We start from the raw sequence: 16,342 nt of genomic DNA, 5'->3' as shown, positions 1-16,342 counted from the left end.
GGAAAGGCACACACCTGTCTATATAAGGTCCCACTGTTGACAGTGCATGTCAGAGCAGAAACCAAGCCATGAAGTCAAAGGAATTGTCTGTGGACCTCCGAGACAGGGTTGTATCGAGGCACAGATCTGGGGAAGGGTACAAAACAATTTCTACAGCTTTGAAGGTCCCGAAGAGCACAGTGGTCTCCATCATTCGTAAATGGAAGAAGTTTGGATCCACCAGGACTCTTCCTAGAGCTGGCCGCCCAGCCAAACTGAGCAATCGGGGAGAAGGGCCTTGGTCAGGGAGGTGACCAAGAACCCGATGGTCACTCTGACAGAGCTCCAACGTTCTTCTGTGGAGATGGGAGAACCTTCCAGAAGGACAACCATCTCTGCAGCACTCCACCAATCAGGCCTTTATGGTAGAGTGGCCAGACGGAAGCCTCTGCTCAGTAAAAGGCACATGACAGCCTGCTTGGAGTTTGCCAGAAAGCACCTAAAGGACTCTCAGACCATGAGAAACAAGATTCTCTGGTCTGATGAAACCAAGATTGAACTCTTTGGCCTGAATGCCAAACGTCACGTCTGGAGCAAACCAGGCACCTCTCATCACCTTGCTAATACCATCCCTACAGTGAAGCATGGTGGTGGCAGCATCATGCTGTGGGGATGTTCTTCAGCGGCAGGAACTGGGGGACTAGTCAGGATGGAGGGAAAGATGAATGGAGCAGAGTACAGAGAAATCCTTGATGAAAACCTGCTCCAGAGTGCTCAGGACCTCAGACTGGGGCGAAGGTTTACCTTTCAACACGACAACGACCCTAGGCACACAGCCAAGACAACAAAGGAGTGGCTTAAGGACAAGTCTGTGAATGTCCTTGAGTGGCCCAGCCAGAGCCCAGACTTGAACCCCATTGGACATCTCTGGAAAGACCTGAAAATAGCTGTGCAGCGACGCTCCCCATCTAACCTTACAGAGCTGGAGAGGATCTGCAGAGAAGAATGGGAGAAATACTCCAAATATAGGTCTGCCAAGCTTGTAGCTTCATACCCAAGAAGACTTGAGGCTGTAATCGCTCCCAAGGGTGCCTCAACCAAGTACTGAGTAAAGGGTGTGAATACTTATGTACATGCAATATTTCAGTTTTTTATTTCTAATAAATTTGCAAAAATTTCTACAAAACCTTTTTCACTTTGTCATTATGGGGTATTGTGTGTAGATTGATGAGAAAAAAAAGGAATTTAATCCATTTTGGAATAAGGCTGTAACATAACAAAATGTGGGGAAAGTGAAGGGGTGTGAATACTTTCCGGGTGCACTGTACTTTATAAGTGCATTATAATTGTGTTATCCTCTTTCAATGTTGTAATGTGTAAATTGTGTAAACACAACCTCCATTGCACGTTGTGCGTCTTGTGAGAGAGATCCTCCTCTGTTGCTCTCCCTGAGATTTCTTCCTAGTTTTTCTCCCTGTTAAAGGGTTTTAGGGAGTTGTTCCGATGAGAGGGTCTAAGGACAGGATGTTGTGTGGCTATAAAGCCCCCTGAAACACATTTGTAAAGTGCGGTACTGGGCTGTACAAATAAAACTGACTTGACTTGTCTTAAGTGACGTCTTCAGTGTAAGCTGACTGCAGGTATCCCCAGTCTCACAGACAATACAGTGGGGATACCTGCAGTCAGCTGACACTACAGAGGTCACTGACGATGAGTCATTTCTCTCATTAAACGTTGTGTCCAGATGAACTGATCCCGCTTTCTGTGATTTTCTTAGCTGGATTATTGAGCATGCATAAAGACATAAGATTGAGGACATTTTTGCAAAGTACGGACATTTGTTTTCAACTCTTCACTTCTTTAGGGGTCTATTTTAGGGTTAGGACTTGGGTTCAGGGTTAAGGTTAGAATTAGGATTAGGTCAAGATTAGGGTAAGGGTTAGATTAGGTTAAGGTTAGGGTTAAGGTTAGAATGAGGATTAGGTTAAGGTTAGGGTAAGAGTTAGATTAGGTTAAGGTTAGGGTAAGGGTTAAGGTTAGAATTGGGATTAAGTTAAGGGTTAGATTAGGTTAAGGTTAGGGTAAGGGTTAAGGTTAGAATTAAGATTAGGTTAGGGTTAAGGTTAGAATTAGGATTAGGTTCAGGTTAGGGTTAAGGTTAGAATTAGGACTAGGTTCAGGTTAGGGTAAGGGTTAAGGTTAGAATTAGGATTAGGTTAGGGTTAAGGTTAGAATTAGGATTAGGTTAAGGTTAGGGTAAGGGTTAAGGTTAGGCATGTCATCCTGATGGCTAAATCAATGGTTAGGGGCTAGGGAATGAATGCAATCAGTGAGGATCCTAACAAGTACCAAAAATCTAATTAAATAATTAAAATATTTAAAATGTCTAAAACAGCAAAAAATTAAGAAAAACCCGAGCCAGCTCCTCAGTTAGTCACTGACAACAGCTGGACCGTGTCTGACCTAACAGATTGCTGATACTTGGAACTGAATAATCACCTGTTGGAATTTTTCCTGACACACCTTGGATGGAGCAAAGTAAAACAGATGAGTTTCAAATGCACAATACTCATAGAGCAGCTTCATCATGTACTTCCACCTGCCAACACATTTGCATGCTGCTCAAATGCTGTATGTGATTTTTTGCATTAGCAGTTTAAGAGGACTGGTTACAAGAGTTTCCTAACTTCACTCATCCTCGGGGGCGTGTAAAAAACAAGGCATAGCTGGTGACTCACAAGCCACGGTGTATTTGACAAATCTCCCTCTGTAAATGTAGTTACAGAGGTCACATTACCATCAGCCCTGTAGAAACACACCCCAAAGTACAGCTGCCATTTTTTAGTCAAGATAAAAAAAACTGATGTTTGAGTTTCTTCAAACAAGATGTCCATCATCTGATCAATTTAAGACCGCGCTCACATCTAGAAACCTTTCGGTACAATGTGAAGACGGTTTCTGTCATTTCAAAGCCAGCAAGTAACCTCAGCTCATGACTGGTGGCAGCTGAACGGACCAGTGACCATCTGTAACGTTTAAGGTTCAGTTTTCAGGTGTGTATCGGATGTCCTCCATGCAAAGATAGGTATGAAGCCACAACACACAGACGTGACTGGACGCCTCCATTGTGAACTGTAACAAAGAAGCAAAAACTTACAACGTCCCGGTGAACCCCTCCCGGCAGGTGCACTCTCCGCTGGCTTTATCACAGGCTCCCCCCGTCCCACACTTGCATCTCTGCAGACAGCCCTTGCCAAAGTTGCCAGCTGGACAGGGGTCCTCACAATATCGTCCGATGTACCCTGGAGGACACTGACATGTCCCCTTAACGGGATGACAGAGAGCGCCGTTCTCACATTTACTCGTCTGACTGCAGCTCGGCCCCCAGTGCTTCTCATCACAGGCTGAAAGACAACAGGACAAATTAGCTCTTCCTTCACCCTCAGAGCCAGCTTTATTGGCCATGTAGCTTTGCATAAACATGGAACGTGTCTCGGGTTTCTTGGCTCTCTCAGTGTACTTAACATAGAATAACAACACCACAACACAACAACCTTCACAAATATACACAAGCATTGACTATCCATCCATCCATCCATCCATCCATCCATCCATCCATTATCCAAACCCCTTATCCTGCTCTCAGGGTCGCGGGATGCTGGAGCCTATCCCAGCAGTCATTGGGCGGCAGGCAGAGAGACACCCTGGACAGGCCACCAGCCATCACAGGGCTGAGACCCACACACACACACACACACACATATCCCGACAGACAATTTAGTACGGCCAAGTCATCTGACCTACATGTCTTTGGACTGTGGGAGGAAACCCACGCAGACATGGGGAGAACATGCAAATTCTACACAGAGGACGACCCGGGACGACCCCCAAGGTTGGACTACCCCAGGGCTCGAACCCAGGACCTTCCTGCTGTGAGGCAACTGTGCTAACCACTGCACCACCGTGCTGCCCAGCATTGACTATATATACAGGCGAAGTAAGAGGAATCTGGCTCTCTCTCTGTCTGTCTGTCTGTCTCGCTCTCTCTTTCTCTCTGTCTGTCTCTGTCTATCTGTCGGTCTGTCTGTCTGTCTCTCTCTCTCTCTTTCTCTCTCTCTCTGTCTGTTTCTGTTTTTATTCACGTTTTACACAATGTCCCAACTTCACTGGAACTGGGGTTTGTAGTATATTGATATGACACCAACATCCGTGGGTATCATATCAATATACTAATCATAGTATATTGATGTGACACCCATGAATATACTATGATTAGTATATTGATATGACACCAACATCTGTGGGTATCATATCAATATATACTATGATTAGTATATTGATGTGACACCCACGGATGTTGGTGTCATATCAATATACTAATCATAGTATACTGAAATCGAAGTGATACTTTCCCTGAAAAAAATCAACTATTTTCATGTTTTAAAAAATTTGAAGGCCCCACAAAAAGGCGACAGCAGGTCACTTGGACTGTAGGCATCAGCAGCTGTTACCCCCCTGACTCCACAGGGTGCAGCCAAAAAGTTACCCCCCCCAGCTCCACAGGGTGCAGCCTAAAAGGGCGACATATCAAAACCATTCCATAAAGCAGAATAACTTATTACAGAACAAAGAATCAACTTAATACAACACAGTATGGAGGTGTGCGTCAGTAAGTCAGTGGTGTGAGGCAGTGCATGTGTGGGTGTGGGTGTGTTGGCTGATGTGGTGTGTGTTGGCAAGTGCAAACCAAAACCAACACACACAGCAAAACGGGTGGCAGTGAGAGCACACAGACTGAAAGCTGGCCGCAGCTTAATGCTGAAGGACAAGCCCGGGCCCAGGAATGTCCTCTCAGAAGGACACACCCGGGCCCGTGTGTCCTCCCAGAAGGACACGCCCGTGTGTTCTCCCAGAAGGACACACCCGGCTCAGTGTGTCCTTTCAGAAAGACACGCCCGGGTCAGTGTGTCCTCTCAGGACACACTCGGGTTCAGTGTGTCCTCTCGGAAGGACACGCCCGGGCTCAGTGTGTCCTCTCAGAAGGACACGCCCGGGCCCAGGTGTGTCCACTCAGGTCTCCCAGGTGTGTCCTCTCAGGTCTGACAAACCATCTCTCAACCTGGAAGACAATAGAGGTGACCAGAACAACCAATCCACCGGGGGAGTGGTTCGTCACAGCAGCCAATTACATTTCTTATTTTGGATCCAAATTTATATTGCCACGTGGGCGCCGTGGGGCCGTCAGATTTCTAAAACATAAAAATAGATAGGTACATGTTTTTGAGGGGGGGGGGCACTACTTTGATTAGCATATCTATACAGTTCCATTGGATGTGTTTATTTCGATTTAATTGTTTGTTTACGTGGATGAACTTGCATTCTGGGAGAAGGAGCCCTTATGTGTTTAACCGTCGTGGTTTTCAAGATATAAAATGAATGTAATAAAATGACTCTCATTCATTCTAAAGCAATGAAACAATGGCAAGAAAACAGCTGGTGTTTTATTCAAGCCAAGGACATGATTTGCAGCTGTGACTGTGATCAATCCTACTCTTGAAACTGTGTTTTTATAGCAGAGTTTTAACACTGGACTGTATGGCACCTCCGCGTGCGTGTAAGCCCCCTCATGACGTCTGTTCAACAAACATGGCGGCGAGGTGAATAAAGCCAGTTATGGTTGGTTGGCCCCGAACTTTGCATGGTAAAAGCACAGGCTGGGCTCCTGTTGCCGACCGGGGGTTGCCGCGGTGACCACCATGGACTCACCAGGTGGTGGCGTGTGGGGGTGGGCAGGAAGAACTTGTCAGCTTCTTCAGCTAGCTTGCGGCAACCGGTAATGCTGGTGTTAGCCAAAGCGGCCTGCACCTGAGCAGGCAGGTGTCCCAGAAACAGTTGGACAAAGAGGAAATCAGGTGTGTGCGCCGGTCCCAGCAGATTCAGCATCTTGTCCATGAGCTCGGATGGCTTGCTGTCACCCAAGCCTTGCAGAGAAAAGAGACGGTGGGCCCTCTCGGCGTCGGAAAGTTCAAAAATCTTCAAGAGGTGGTCTTTGAGCCCCCTGTATTTGTCTGCCGCCGGAGGATTTGTAAGGAGACTCGCCACTCTAGTTGCAGTCGAACACCCGAGCGCCGATACCACGTAGTAGTATTTAGTAGCATCATCCGTTATCTTGCGGATAGCAAACTGCGCTTCCGCCTGGGCGAACCATGTCGTTGCCGATGACTCCCAGAACTCTGGCAGTTTGAGAGAAACCACGTTGATTTTGTTAACCATGTTCGTTTGAAAGATTGTCTCTGATAACTACAAGAGACAAACGTCGGGGTCACCAGTGTGGAGGAGCTCAAGCAGGAGTCGTGACAACTTTCTCTTTCGGCTACACAACGTGCACCATTTATTCCTTCACCATAACAACAACAACAAAAAACCCGCACAGCGGAAGTGTGTCACTGCAAACCCAAACTGAGAAAACAGCAGCTGTAAACCAACGTTCCTACTAGCTCAATGAGGGGAATTATGTATTCCCATAACCACTACATTCCAAAGGTTTTAAATCACCACAACCACGATAGGTTCTTGATCATGCAGTCATAACTGTGCACAACAGTTCTTTGGGCTGAGAGATCTAGTAGTTTAGGCTGAGAGGTCCAGTAGTTTGAGATGAGGGGTCCAGTGGGTCCATTAGTTTGGGTTGAGTGGTCCGGTAGTTTGGGCTGAGAGGTCCAGTGGGTCCAGTAGTTTGGGCTAAGCGGTCCAGTAGTTTGGGCTAAGAGATCCAGTGGGTCCAGTAGTTTGGACTGTGAGGTCCAGTAGGTCCAGTAATTTGGGCTGAGTGGTCCAGTAGTTTGGGCTGAGAGGTCCAGGAGGTCCAGTAGTTTGGGCTGAGAGGTCCAATAGTTTGGGCTAAGAGGTCCATTGGGTCCAGTAGTTTGGGCTGAACGGTCCAGTAATTTAGGCTGAGTGGTCCAATAGTTTGGGCTGAAAGGTCCAGTAATTTGGGATGAGATGTCCAGTGGGTCCAGTAGTTTGGGCTAAGCGGTCCAGTAGTTTAGGCTAAGAGGTCCACTGGGTCCAGTAGTTTGGGCTGAGAGGTCCAGTAGGTCCAGTAATTTGGGCTGAGCGGTCCAGTAGTTTGGGCTGAGAGGTCCAATAGGTCCAGTAATTTGGGCTGAGTGGTCCATTAATTTGGACTAAGAGGTCCAGTGGGTCCAGTAGTTTGGGCTGAGAGGTCCAGTAGTTTGGGCTAAGAGGTCCAGTAGGTCCAGTAGTTTGGGCTGAGTGGTCCAGTAGTTTGGGCTGAGAGGTCCAGTAGTTTGGACTAAGAGGTCCAGTGGGTCCAGTAGTTTGGGCTGAGAGGTCCAGTAGTTTGGGCTAAGAGGTCCAGTGGGTCCAGTAGTTTGGGCTGAGCGGTCCAGTAGTTTGGGCTGAGAGGTCCGGTGGGTCCAGTTGTTTGGGTTGAGTGGTCCTGTAGTTTGGGCTGAGAGGTCTAGTGGGTCCATGTGTTTCGGCTGAGTGGTCCAGTAGTTTGGACTAAGAGGTCCAGTGGGTCTAGTAGTTTTGGCTGAGAGGTCCAGTAGGTCCAGTAGTTTGGGCTGAGTGGTCCAGTAGTTTGGACTAAGAGGTCCAATATTGCGGGCTGATAGGTCCATTAGGTCCAGTAATTTGAGCTGAGTGGTCCAGTAGTTTGGGCTGAGAGGTCCAGTGGGTCCAGTAGGTCCAGTAGTTTGGGCTAAGAGGTCCAGTAGTTTGGGCTAAGAGGTCCAGTGGGTCCAGTAGTTTGGGCTAAGCGGTCTAATAGTTTGGGCTGAGAGGTCCAGTAGGTCCAGTAATTTAGGCTGAGTGGTCCAGTAGTTTGGGCTGAGAGGTCCAGTAGTTTGGGATGAGAGGTCCAGTGGTTCCAGCAGTTTGGGCTTAGCGGTCCAGCAGTTTGGGCTAAGAGGTCCAGTGGATCCAGTAGTTTGGGCTGAGAGGTCCAGTAGGTCCAGTAATTCGGGCTGAGCGGTCCAGTAGTTTGGGCTGAGAAGTCCAGTGGGTCCAGTAGTTTGGGCTGAGAGGTTCAGTAGTTTACGAGATTAGCAGGGGACAGACACACACATGTGACCAAAGGCATAATTACCTCCAGGCTGGCGGAGATAAACTAGTTTCCACAGTAGACGTAGTGTTCACCAGTCACTCCCGCAACTTCAACAAATTTAATAAAGTTAATCAGTGCACACGGGCTGGTACCGCCACATCACAGGGCCCTTCCATGACGACAGTGGGGCTAGCACCGCTACATCACAGGGCCCTTCGATGACGACAGCGGGGCTAGCACCGCTACAACACAGGGCCCTTCGATGACGACACCGGGGCTAGCACCGCTACATCACAGGGCCCTTCGATGACGACACCGGGGCTAGCACCACTACATCACAGGGCCCTTCGATGACGACACCGGGGCTAGCACCGCTACATCACAGGGCCCTTCGATGACGATACCGGGGCTAGCACCGCTACATCACAGGACCCTTCGATGACGACACCGGGGCTAGCACCGCTACATCACAGGGCCCTTCGATGACGACACCGGGGCTAGCACCGCCACATCACAGGGCCCTTCCATGACGACAGTGGGGCTAGCACCGCTACATCACAGGGCCCTTCGATGACGACAGCGGGGCTAGCACCGCTACAACACAGGGCCCTTCGATGACGACACCGGGGCTAGCACCGCTACATCACAGGGCCCTTCGATGACGATACCGGGGCTAGCACCGCTACATCACAGGGCCCTTCGATGACGACACCGGGGTAGAACCGCTATATCACAGGGCCCCTCGATGACGACACCGGGGCTAGCACCGCTACATCACAGGGCCCTTCGATGACGACAGCGGGGCTAGCACCGCTACATCACAGGGCCCTTCGATGACAACACCGGGGCTAGCACCGCTACATCACAGGGCCCTTCTATGACGACACTTGGGCTAGTACCGATACATCACAGGGCCCTTCGATGACGACAACGGGGCTACCACCGCAACATCACAGGGCCCTTCGATGACGACAGCGGAGCTAGCACCGCTACATCACAGGGCCCTTCCATGACGACAGCGGGGCTAGCACTGCTACAACACAGGGCCCTTCGATGACGACACCGTGGCAAGCACCGCTACATCACAGGGCCCTTTGATGACGACACCAGGGCTAGCACCACTATATCACAGGACCCTTCGATGACGACACTTGGGCTAGTACCGATACACCACAGGGCCCTTCGATGACGACACCGGGGCTAGCACCGCAACATCACAGGGCCCTTCGATGACGATACCGGGGCTAGCGCCGCTTCATCACAGGGCCCTTCGATGACGACAGCGGGGCTAGCACCGCTACATCACAGGGCCCTTCGATGACGACACCGGGGCTAGCACCACTACATCACAGGGCCCTTCGATGACGACACCGGGGCTAGCACCGCTACATCACAGGGCCCTTCGATGACGATACCGGGGCTAGCACCGCTACATCACAGGGCCCTTCGATGACGACACCGGGGTAGAACCGCTATATCACAGGGCCCCTCGATGACGACACCGGGGCTAGCACCGCTACATCACAGGGCCCTTCGATGACGACAGCGGGGCTAGCACCGCTACATCACAGGGCCCTTCGATGACAACACCGGGGCTAGCACCGCTACATCACAGGGCCCTTCTATGACGACACTTGGGCTAGTACCGATACATCACAGGGCCCTTCGATGACGACAACGGGGCTACCACCGCAACATCACAGGGCCCTTCGATGACGACAGCGGAGCTAGCACCGCTACATCACAGGGCCCTTCCATGACGACAGCGGGGCTAGCACTGCTACAACACAGGGCCCTTCGATGACGACACCGTGGCAAGCACCGCTACATCACAGGGCCCTTTGATGACGACACCAGGGCTAGCACCACTATATCACAGGACCCTTCGATGACGACACTTGGGCTAGTACCGATACACCACAGGGCCCTTCGATGACGACACCGGGGCTAGCACCGCAACATCACAGGGCCCTTCGATGACAACAGCGGGGCTAGCACCGCTACATCACAGGGCCCTTCGATGACGATACCGGGGCTAGCGCCGCTTCATCACAGGGCCCTTCGATGACGACATCGGGGCTAGCACCGCTACACCACAGGGCCCTTCGATGACGACACCGGGGCTAGCACTGCTACATCACAGGGCCCTTCCATGACGACAGCGGGGCTAGCACTGCTACAACACAGGGCCCTTCGATGACGACACCGTGGCAAGCACCGCTACATCACAGGGCCCTTTGATGACGACACCAGGGCTAGCACCACTATATCACAGGACCCTTCGATGACGACACTTGGGCTAGTACCGATACACCACAGGGCCCTTCGATGACGACACCGGGGCTAGCACCGCAACATCACAGGGCCCTTCGATGACAACAGCGGGGCTAGCACCGCTACATCACAGGGCCCTTCGATGACGATACCGGGGCTAGCGCCGCTTCATCACAGGGCCCTTCGATGACGACATCGGGGCTAGCACCGCTACACCACAGGGCCCTTCGATGACGACACCGGGGCTAGCACTGCTACATCACAGGGCCCTTCGATGACGACACCGGGGCTAGCACCGATACATCACAGGGCCCTTCGATGACGACACCGGGGCTAGCACCGCTATATCACAGGGCCCTTCGATGACGACACCAGGGCTAGCACCGCTACAACATAGGGCCCTTTGATGACGACACCGGGGCTAGCACTGCTACAACATAGGGCCCTTCGATGACGACACCGGGGCTAGAACCTCTACATCACAGGGTCCTTCGATCAAGACACCGGGGCTAGCACCGATACATTACAGGGCCCTTTGATGATGACACCGGGGATAGCACCGCTACATCAAAAGGCCCTTCAATGACAACACCGGGGGCTAGCACCGCTACATCACAGGGCCCTTCGATGACGACACCGGGGCTACCACCGCAACATCACAGGGCCCTTCGATGACGACAGCGGAGCTAGCACCGCTACATCACAGGGCCCTTCCATGACGACAGCGGGGCTAGCACTGCTACAACACAGGGCCCTTCGATGACGACACCGTGGCTAGCACCGCTACATCACAGGGCCCTTTGATGACGACACCAGGGCTAGCACCACTATATCACAGGACCCTTCGATGACGACACTTGGGCTAGTACCGATACACCACAGGGCCCTTCGATGACGACACCGGGGCTAGCACCGCAAGATCACAGGGCCCTTCGATGACAACAGCGGGGCTAGCACCGCTACATCACAGGGCCCTTCGATGACGATACCGGGGCTAGCGCCGCTTCATCACAGGGCCCTTCGATGACGACATCGGGGCTAGCACCGCTACACCACAGGGCCCTTCGATGACGACACCGGGGCTAGCACTGCTACATCACAGGGCCCTTCGATGACGACACCGGGGCTAGCACCGCTATATCACAGGGCCCTTCGATGACGACACCAGGGCTAGCACCGCTACAACATAGGGCCCTTTGATGACGACACCGGGGCTAGCACTGCTACAACATAGGGCCCTTCGATGACGACACCGGGGCTAGAACCTCTACATCACAGGGTCCTTCGATCAAGACACCGGGGCTAGCACCGATACATTACAGGGCCCTTTGATTATGACACCGGGGATAGCACCGCTACATCACAGGCCCCTTCAATGAGGACACCGGGGTAGCACTGCTACATCACAGGACCCTTCGATGACGACACCGGGGCTAGAACCTCTACATCACAGGGCCCTTCGATGAAGACACCGGGGCTAGCACCGATGAATTACAGGGCCCTTCGATAACGACACCGGGGCTTGCACCGCTACATCACAGGGCCCTTTGGGTGCTCTGTCATTAAACACCAACATTTTATTGGCTGATGACACGGTAGAAAATCCCTGCTCAGCCCCAGCAGAAAACAAGTAATTGAATTCAGACACATTTCAGGCACAGTTCAGTTAACTATGAAAAAGACACTTGATTTTGACAGGGCCCAAAAAGAAGGCCTTGATAGCCCTGACAGCCCACCACTGGTTATCTGTAGGAAATCTAACTGTAAACTGTACAAGGAATGACCATTACGTTCACTTTGTCTCTTCCCACCGATTCTTTCACATCATTTTACAGAGATGTCATCAGACTGTCGTTCAACCACCAGTACATCTTCCCTCCGTCACACCCAGAAACAGTCATTCACAGTTACCATTACTCCTTTCTCCTCCAAATCCGCCACTTTACCTCAGCAGGGTTATATTACCAGTGTACAATTTTCACTTGGCAGGGAGATTTGCATGGAGCCGATGAGATGGAAGATGTTTGAATGGTTCATTTTACAGAACTGTAGAGGATGGGTTGGCGGTGGGGTGGGAGGGTGGGGGTTGGGTTTAGATTTCAATTGTGGCCAAGAGATCTCAGGCCCATGGACTTTGGTATGAGAACTGAGATTGGTCACAGTTACATTCCTCAGATTTGCCGTCTTGGACTGGAGACACATCGGGTGAGGGTGACATCCAATATGGATGACATCAGAAACGGTTTGGCTTTGGTTATCTTCTCACACACTAAAAAGGATGATAAGAATTACACACTCCTGCGTGGCAGTTTGGGGGAAAAAATGTAAGAATCATCTTTCTACAGTATTTTTACTGGACAAGTGAATATTATGTCAAGCTCAGCATTTCAGCTCTGGTCACACCAATTTGCCTATGCCCCCAGTACTCAACCCACCTTTTCCCTCTGGCACACATGTCCTCCGTCAGACCAGTTTGAAAAGCACAAGGACTTCTTTCACCATCACACAAAGGCTCATGTACTGCCAAATTTGGCTTGGAGAGAAAGTGCTGCCACACAGTAAAATATTTACTGCTGTAACTGAGAGCAGGACCTCTGGCTCTTTTGTTTAAGGGATTCATAAATGGACCAGCTCTGCGTGTGGGCAGGCCGGAGGGTTTTCTGCTGCAGGATGTGCCTGGTTGAGTAATAAGAAAGTCAGCTGGAGCAGAGATAATGTTTATGCAGACATTATGCAGGACGGTGGTGATTTACTGACGCCGAGGTCCAAAACATGAGAAGGAAGGGCTGATAGAGACAGTCATCATAGACGGGTGAATAGGTGAAAATTACCAGATGAGATGTGTGACTTCTGAGGAACCGAGCTCAAACCAACTGGCAGAGAAAGGGCCCTTCACCGACTCAAGTGATGGCTATTCTTCTTCCTGCTCTAATACAAGTAATTTATTTATTTGCATGTAGACAGTTATGTTAACCACACCACTTCTGCTGATAGTTGTGCTGAGTGTGTTTGCCTCGACATCTATAAAACGTTATTACCCATAATAGCCGAGTGTTCCACTTGGGACATGTGGAACAATATTTCATTCACAATAACCTAGATAAGCTTATATCACCGTTACAGGAAAACGATGAATGTGAGGAGCATTATAGGCCAGTTTTAGCTTGTTTGTAAGGCTGTTTAAGTTCTGTCTCCATGGTAATATGTGGCATATTCCGTTTCTGTGGTTATGCGGGGATATTTCTGATCAGATATGCAGGGCAGTTATCCTGACTTTAACCTTTACAGGGATATGAACCGGTGTCCGGAACACTGTGTACATGTATGATTGATGTGCAGTTAGAAATTGGCAGCTCTTCGCTGTGCTTTATGTGGAATGCACACAGATATTGTGGGAAAATTCCTCCACCTCCCCAGTGAATTCTCCAAGTGGTGGTGTCGGTCTCACCCATGTCCAAACTCCACATAATCTCCTAGTTATTTGACCGGCCAAGGGTTTTGTTTGATTCCATCATCGTCGCACTCTCTTGTCAAAAAATCTGCCCCACAACAGATTCCACAAAAGGCAGAAGTTTAAAGGAAAAGTAATTCATGGTTAAAAAAAAAAAAAAAACTGATAGTACAATAGGTCATAGTGGAGGTAAAGTATTCATGTGAATGATTGAAAACAATGAGCTCATACAACCAAGAAAGTGTGTTTTTAAGCAAAATTTCCTCATCATAATGATTTCACGAAGGTCGCCATAATACCTATTTCAACCTGCAGGAATCCCGGGATAGCTCATGTAAATGCTCTGACACAGCATCGGAGTGGATTCGCTTCATTATTTGGGTGTTGTGGCGATAAAAGTAAATGTAGCTTGTATTAAGTACATGCAGCTCATATCATCATATATAAGTTTGAAACCTTTAACATTATGAAGTCATACAGAAATGTTACCATCAATTCCTGTCTCGTGGTCGACAGAAAGCCAAGCTACATCTTTTTTGTTTTTTTTCTATAATCTGGCAAAACCATGTTGTACAGCTTGGGAGTAGTAGGATACAGCCAAGATGAGGGACTCCTCCATTCTGCATTTTGTCAAGGTCATCTAAGAAGATTTCTGTTGGCTGACAGTACAAATCTGTGGGCCGGTTTACCGTGGTTGAACTTAGTGCAAAGGGGCAACCGTAAATGACGTTTTGTTTTTTTTGAGGGGGGGGGGATTTTTTCCCCCTTTTTCTCCCCAATTGTACTTGGCCAATTACCCCACTCTTCCAAGCCGTCCCGGTCTCTGCTCCACCTCCTCTGCTGATCCGGGGAGGGTTGCAGACTACCACATGTCTCCTCCCATACATGTGGAGTCACCGGCTGCTTCTTATCACCTGACAGTGAGGAGTTTCACCACAGGGATGTAGCGCATGGGAGGATCATGCTATTCCCCCCATTTCCCCCTCCCCCCCAAACAGGTGCCCTGACAGACCAGAGGAGGCGCTAGTGCAGCGACCAGGACACATACCCACATCTTGCTTCCCACCCGCAGACATGGCCAATTGTGTCTGTAGGGACGCCCGACCTAGCCGGAGGTAACACAGGGATTCGAACCAGCGATCCTCGTGTTGGTAAGCAACAGAATAAACCGCTATGCTACCCGGACACCCACTAATAACGCTATTTCTTAACCCTGTGGACAGCTGTGAATGGTAGTAAATGGTAAGTGAAGCACACTTCTCTGTAGATGTGATGAGCCTTTCAGACTTGAAGCCGTGGGACGGCAGGTCATTACATCATCTAGAGGACACCGGTAATCTAATCCAGACTCGCTTCCTTCCTGCTAACTTTCCACGATCCTTTCTGTGGAAGTTGATTTGGGCTTATGTGTTCTATCTGACATCTGACAAGTGACATCAGCGGAGTTTCTCGGCATTGAGTCGATGGGACGGCATGGAATCGCTCTTCCAGCAGACGGCATGGTGCCTCCTATTGGCTTTAGAAGAGCCATACAAAACACTCAACTTTCACGAATGGTCAAACATGTCTGAAACTTCTCTTACATTACAAGCTACTCACCCATGCATGTTTTTAAGTTATTTATTTGATCCATTTCTTATAGCGAGAGTTACATTCCCTTTCTATCGATCAGCACCATTACCACCACCTTGTCCTTCTTTGCTTCTTTACTCAACTGCTTTCTAGTCATTTCAGAGGGTTGTTAGGGTCTTGACACACTGGGGGCCCAGCAATCTTAAGATTTTCACCTGATAATTGCACGATTTTCAAGTTATTTCAGAGTAAAATTAATATAAGATGTGAGATACTGTGCTCTACCAAAGGTTCCAGTCGGGTACGTAGGCTGGCTTTCACTACATGAAATCATAATAAACCAAACGAGTATAATCTGAGTTCTCATTCCACTTGGTTATTTTTCTTTTCAGCAGCAGGAGTAAAATCCTGAGAAAAAATAAGAGCCTACATGTTGATGAACCACATGCTAGACTGCATGTTGCCAACGCTTTGTTCACTTTTGAAAACTTGACCAGCCCTGGTCTCATACACACAGTTTCTGCTTCTGTTGTGTGACAAGGGCTCCTTCTGAACTGTGACAAGCTGTGTTAACTCTGTGTCTTATCAGTCTATCTGACACTCCCCTCCTCTTCCCCTCTTCTTCACCTCTCTAATAGCTCTTTTGGTGTCTCATCTGACTGTCGCACTGCTCGTCTCCTCTGCTCTCTCCTTCTCTCCTCTCTCCTGTCCTGCTCATACAAAGGATGCAATCAGCATATGCCAGCCAAAATCTAACAAAATCTCTCGTGTTTAGATGTGATTAGATCATAAACACATTTATCAGTTTATTTTATACACAGACTTAACCAATTATTTGACCATACCAACTAATATCAGATTATACAAAAGCAAACCAGTAATGCACTAGTCCATCCCATTGGGACTAAATAGTCATCGGTGCTCATTACTCCATATGGCTGACAGTCAACAACACAGCAACACTGTTGGATGCAGCTACACGGCAACATTCCATG

At 49.4% G+C, this 16,342-nt stretch overlaps 1 protein-coding gene across 2 annotated transcripts in view; it reads right to left on the bottom strand.

The window, feature by feature from the left end:
- Nucleotides 1-16,342, bottom strand: part of pear1 (platelet endothelial aggregation receptor 1) — a 142,028-nt gene that overhangs the window by 35,665 nt on the left and 90,021 nt on the right. For both annotated transcript variants that reach the window (XM_056286382.1, XM_056286383.1), the window contains exon 6: nt 3,137-3,383. In XM_056286382.1, coding sequence (XP_056142357.1) covers nt 3,137-3,383 — 247 coding nt within the window. The remainder of the gene's footprint in view (nt 1-3,136; nt 3,384-16,342) is intronic.

Source organism: Lampris incognitus, chromosome 9 (assembly GCF_029633865.1).
Source record: "Lampris incognitus isolate fLamInc1 chromosome 9, fLamInc1.hap2, whole genome shotgun sequence".
NCBI lineage: Eukaryota > Metazoa > Chordata > Actinopteri > Lampriformes > Lampridae > Lampris > Lampris incognitus.
This window is presented reverse-complemented; position numbering and strand designations above follow the sequence as displayed.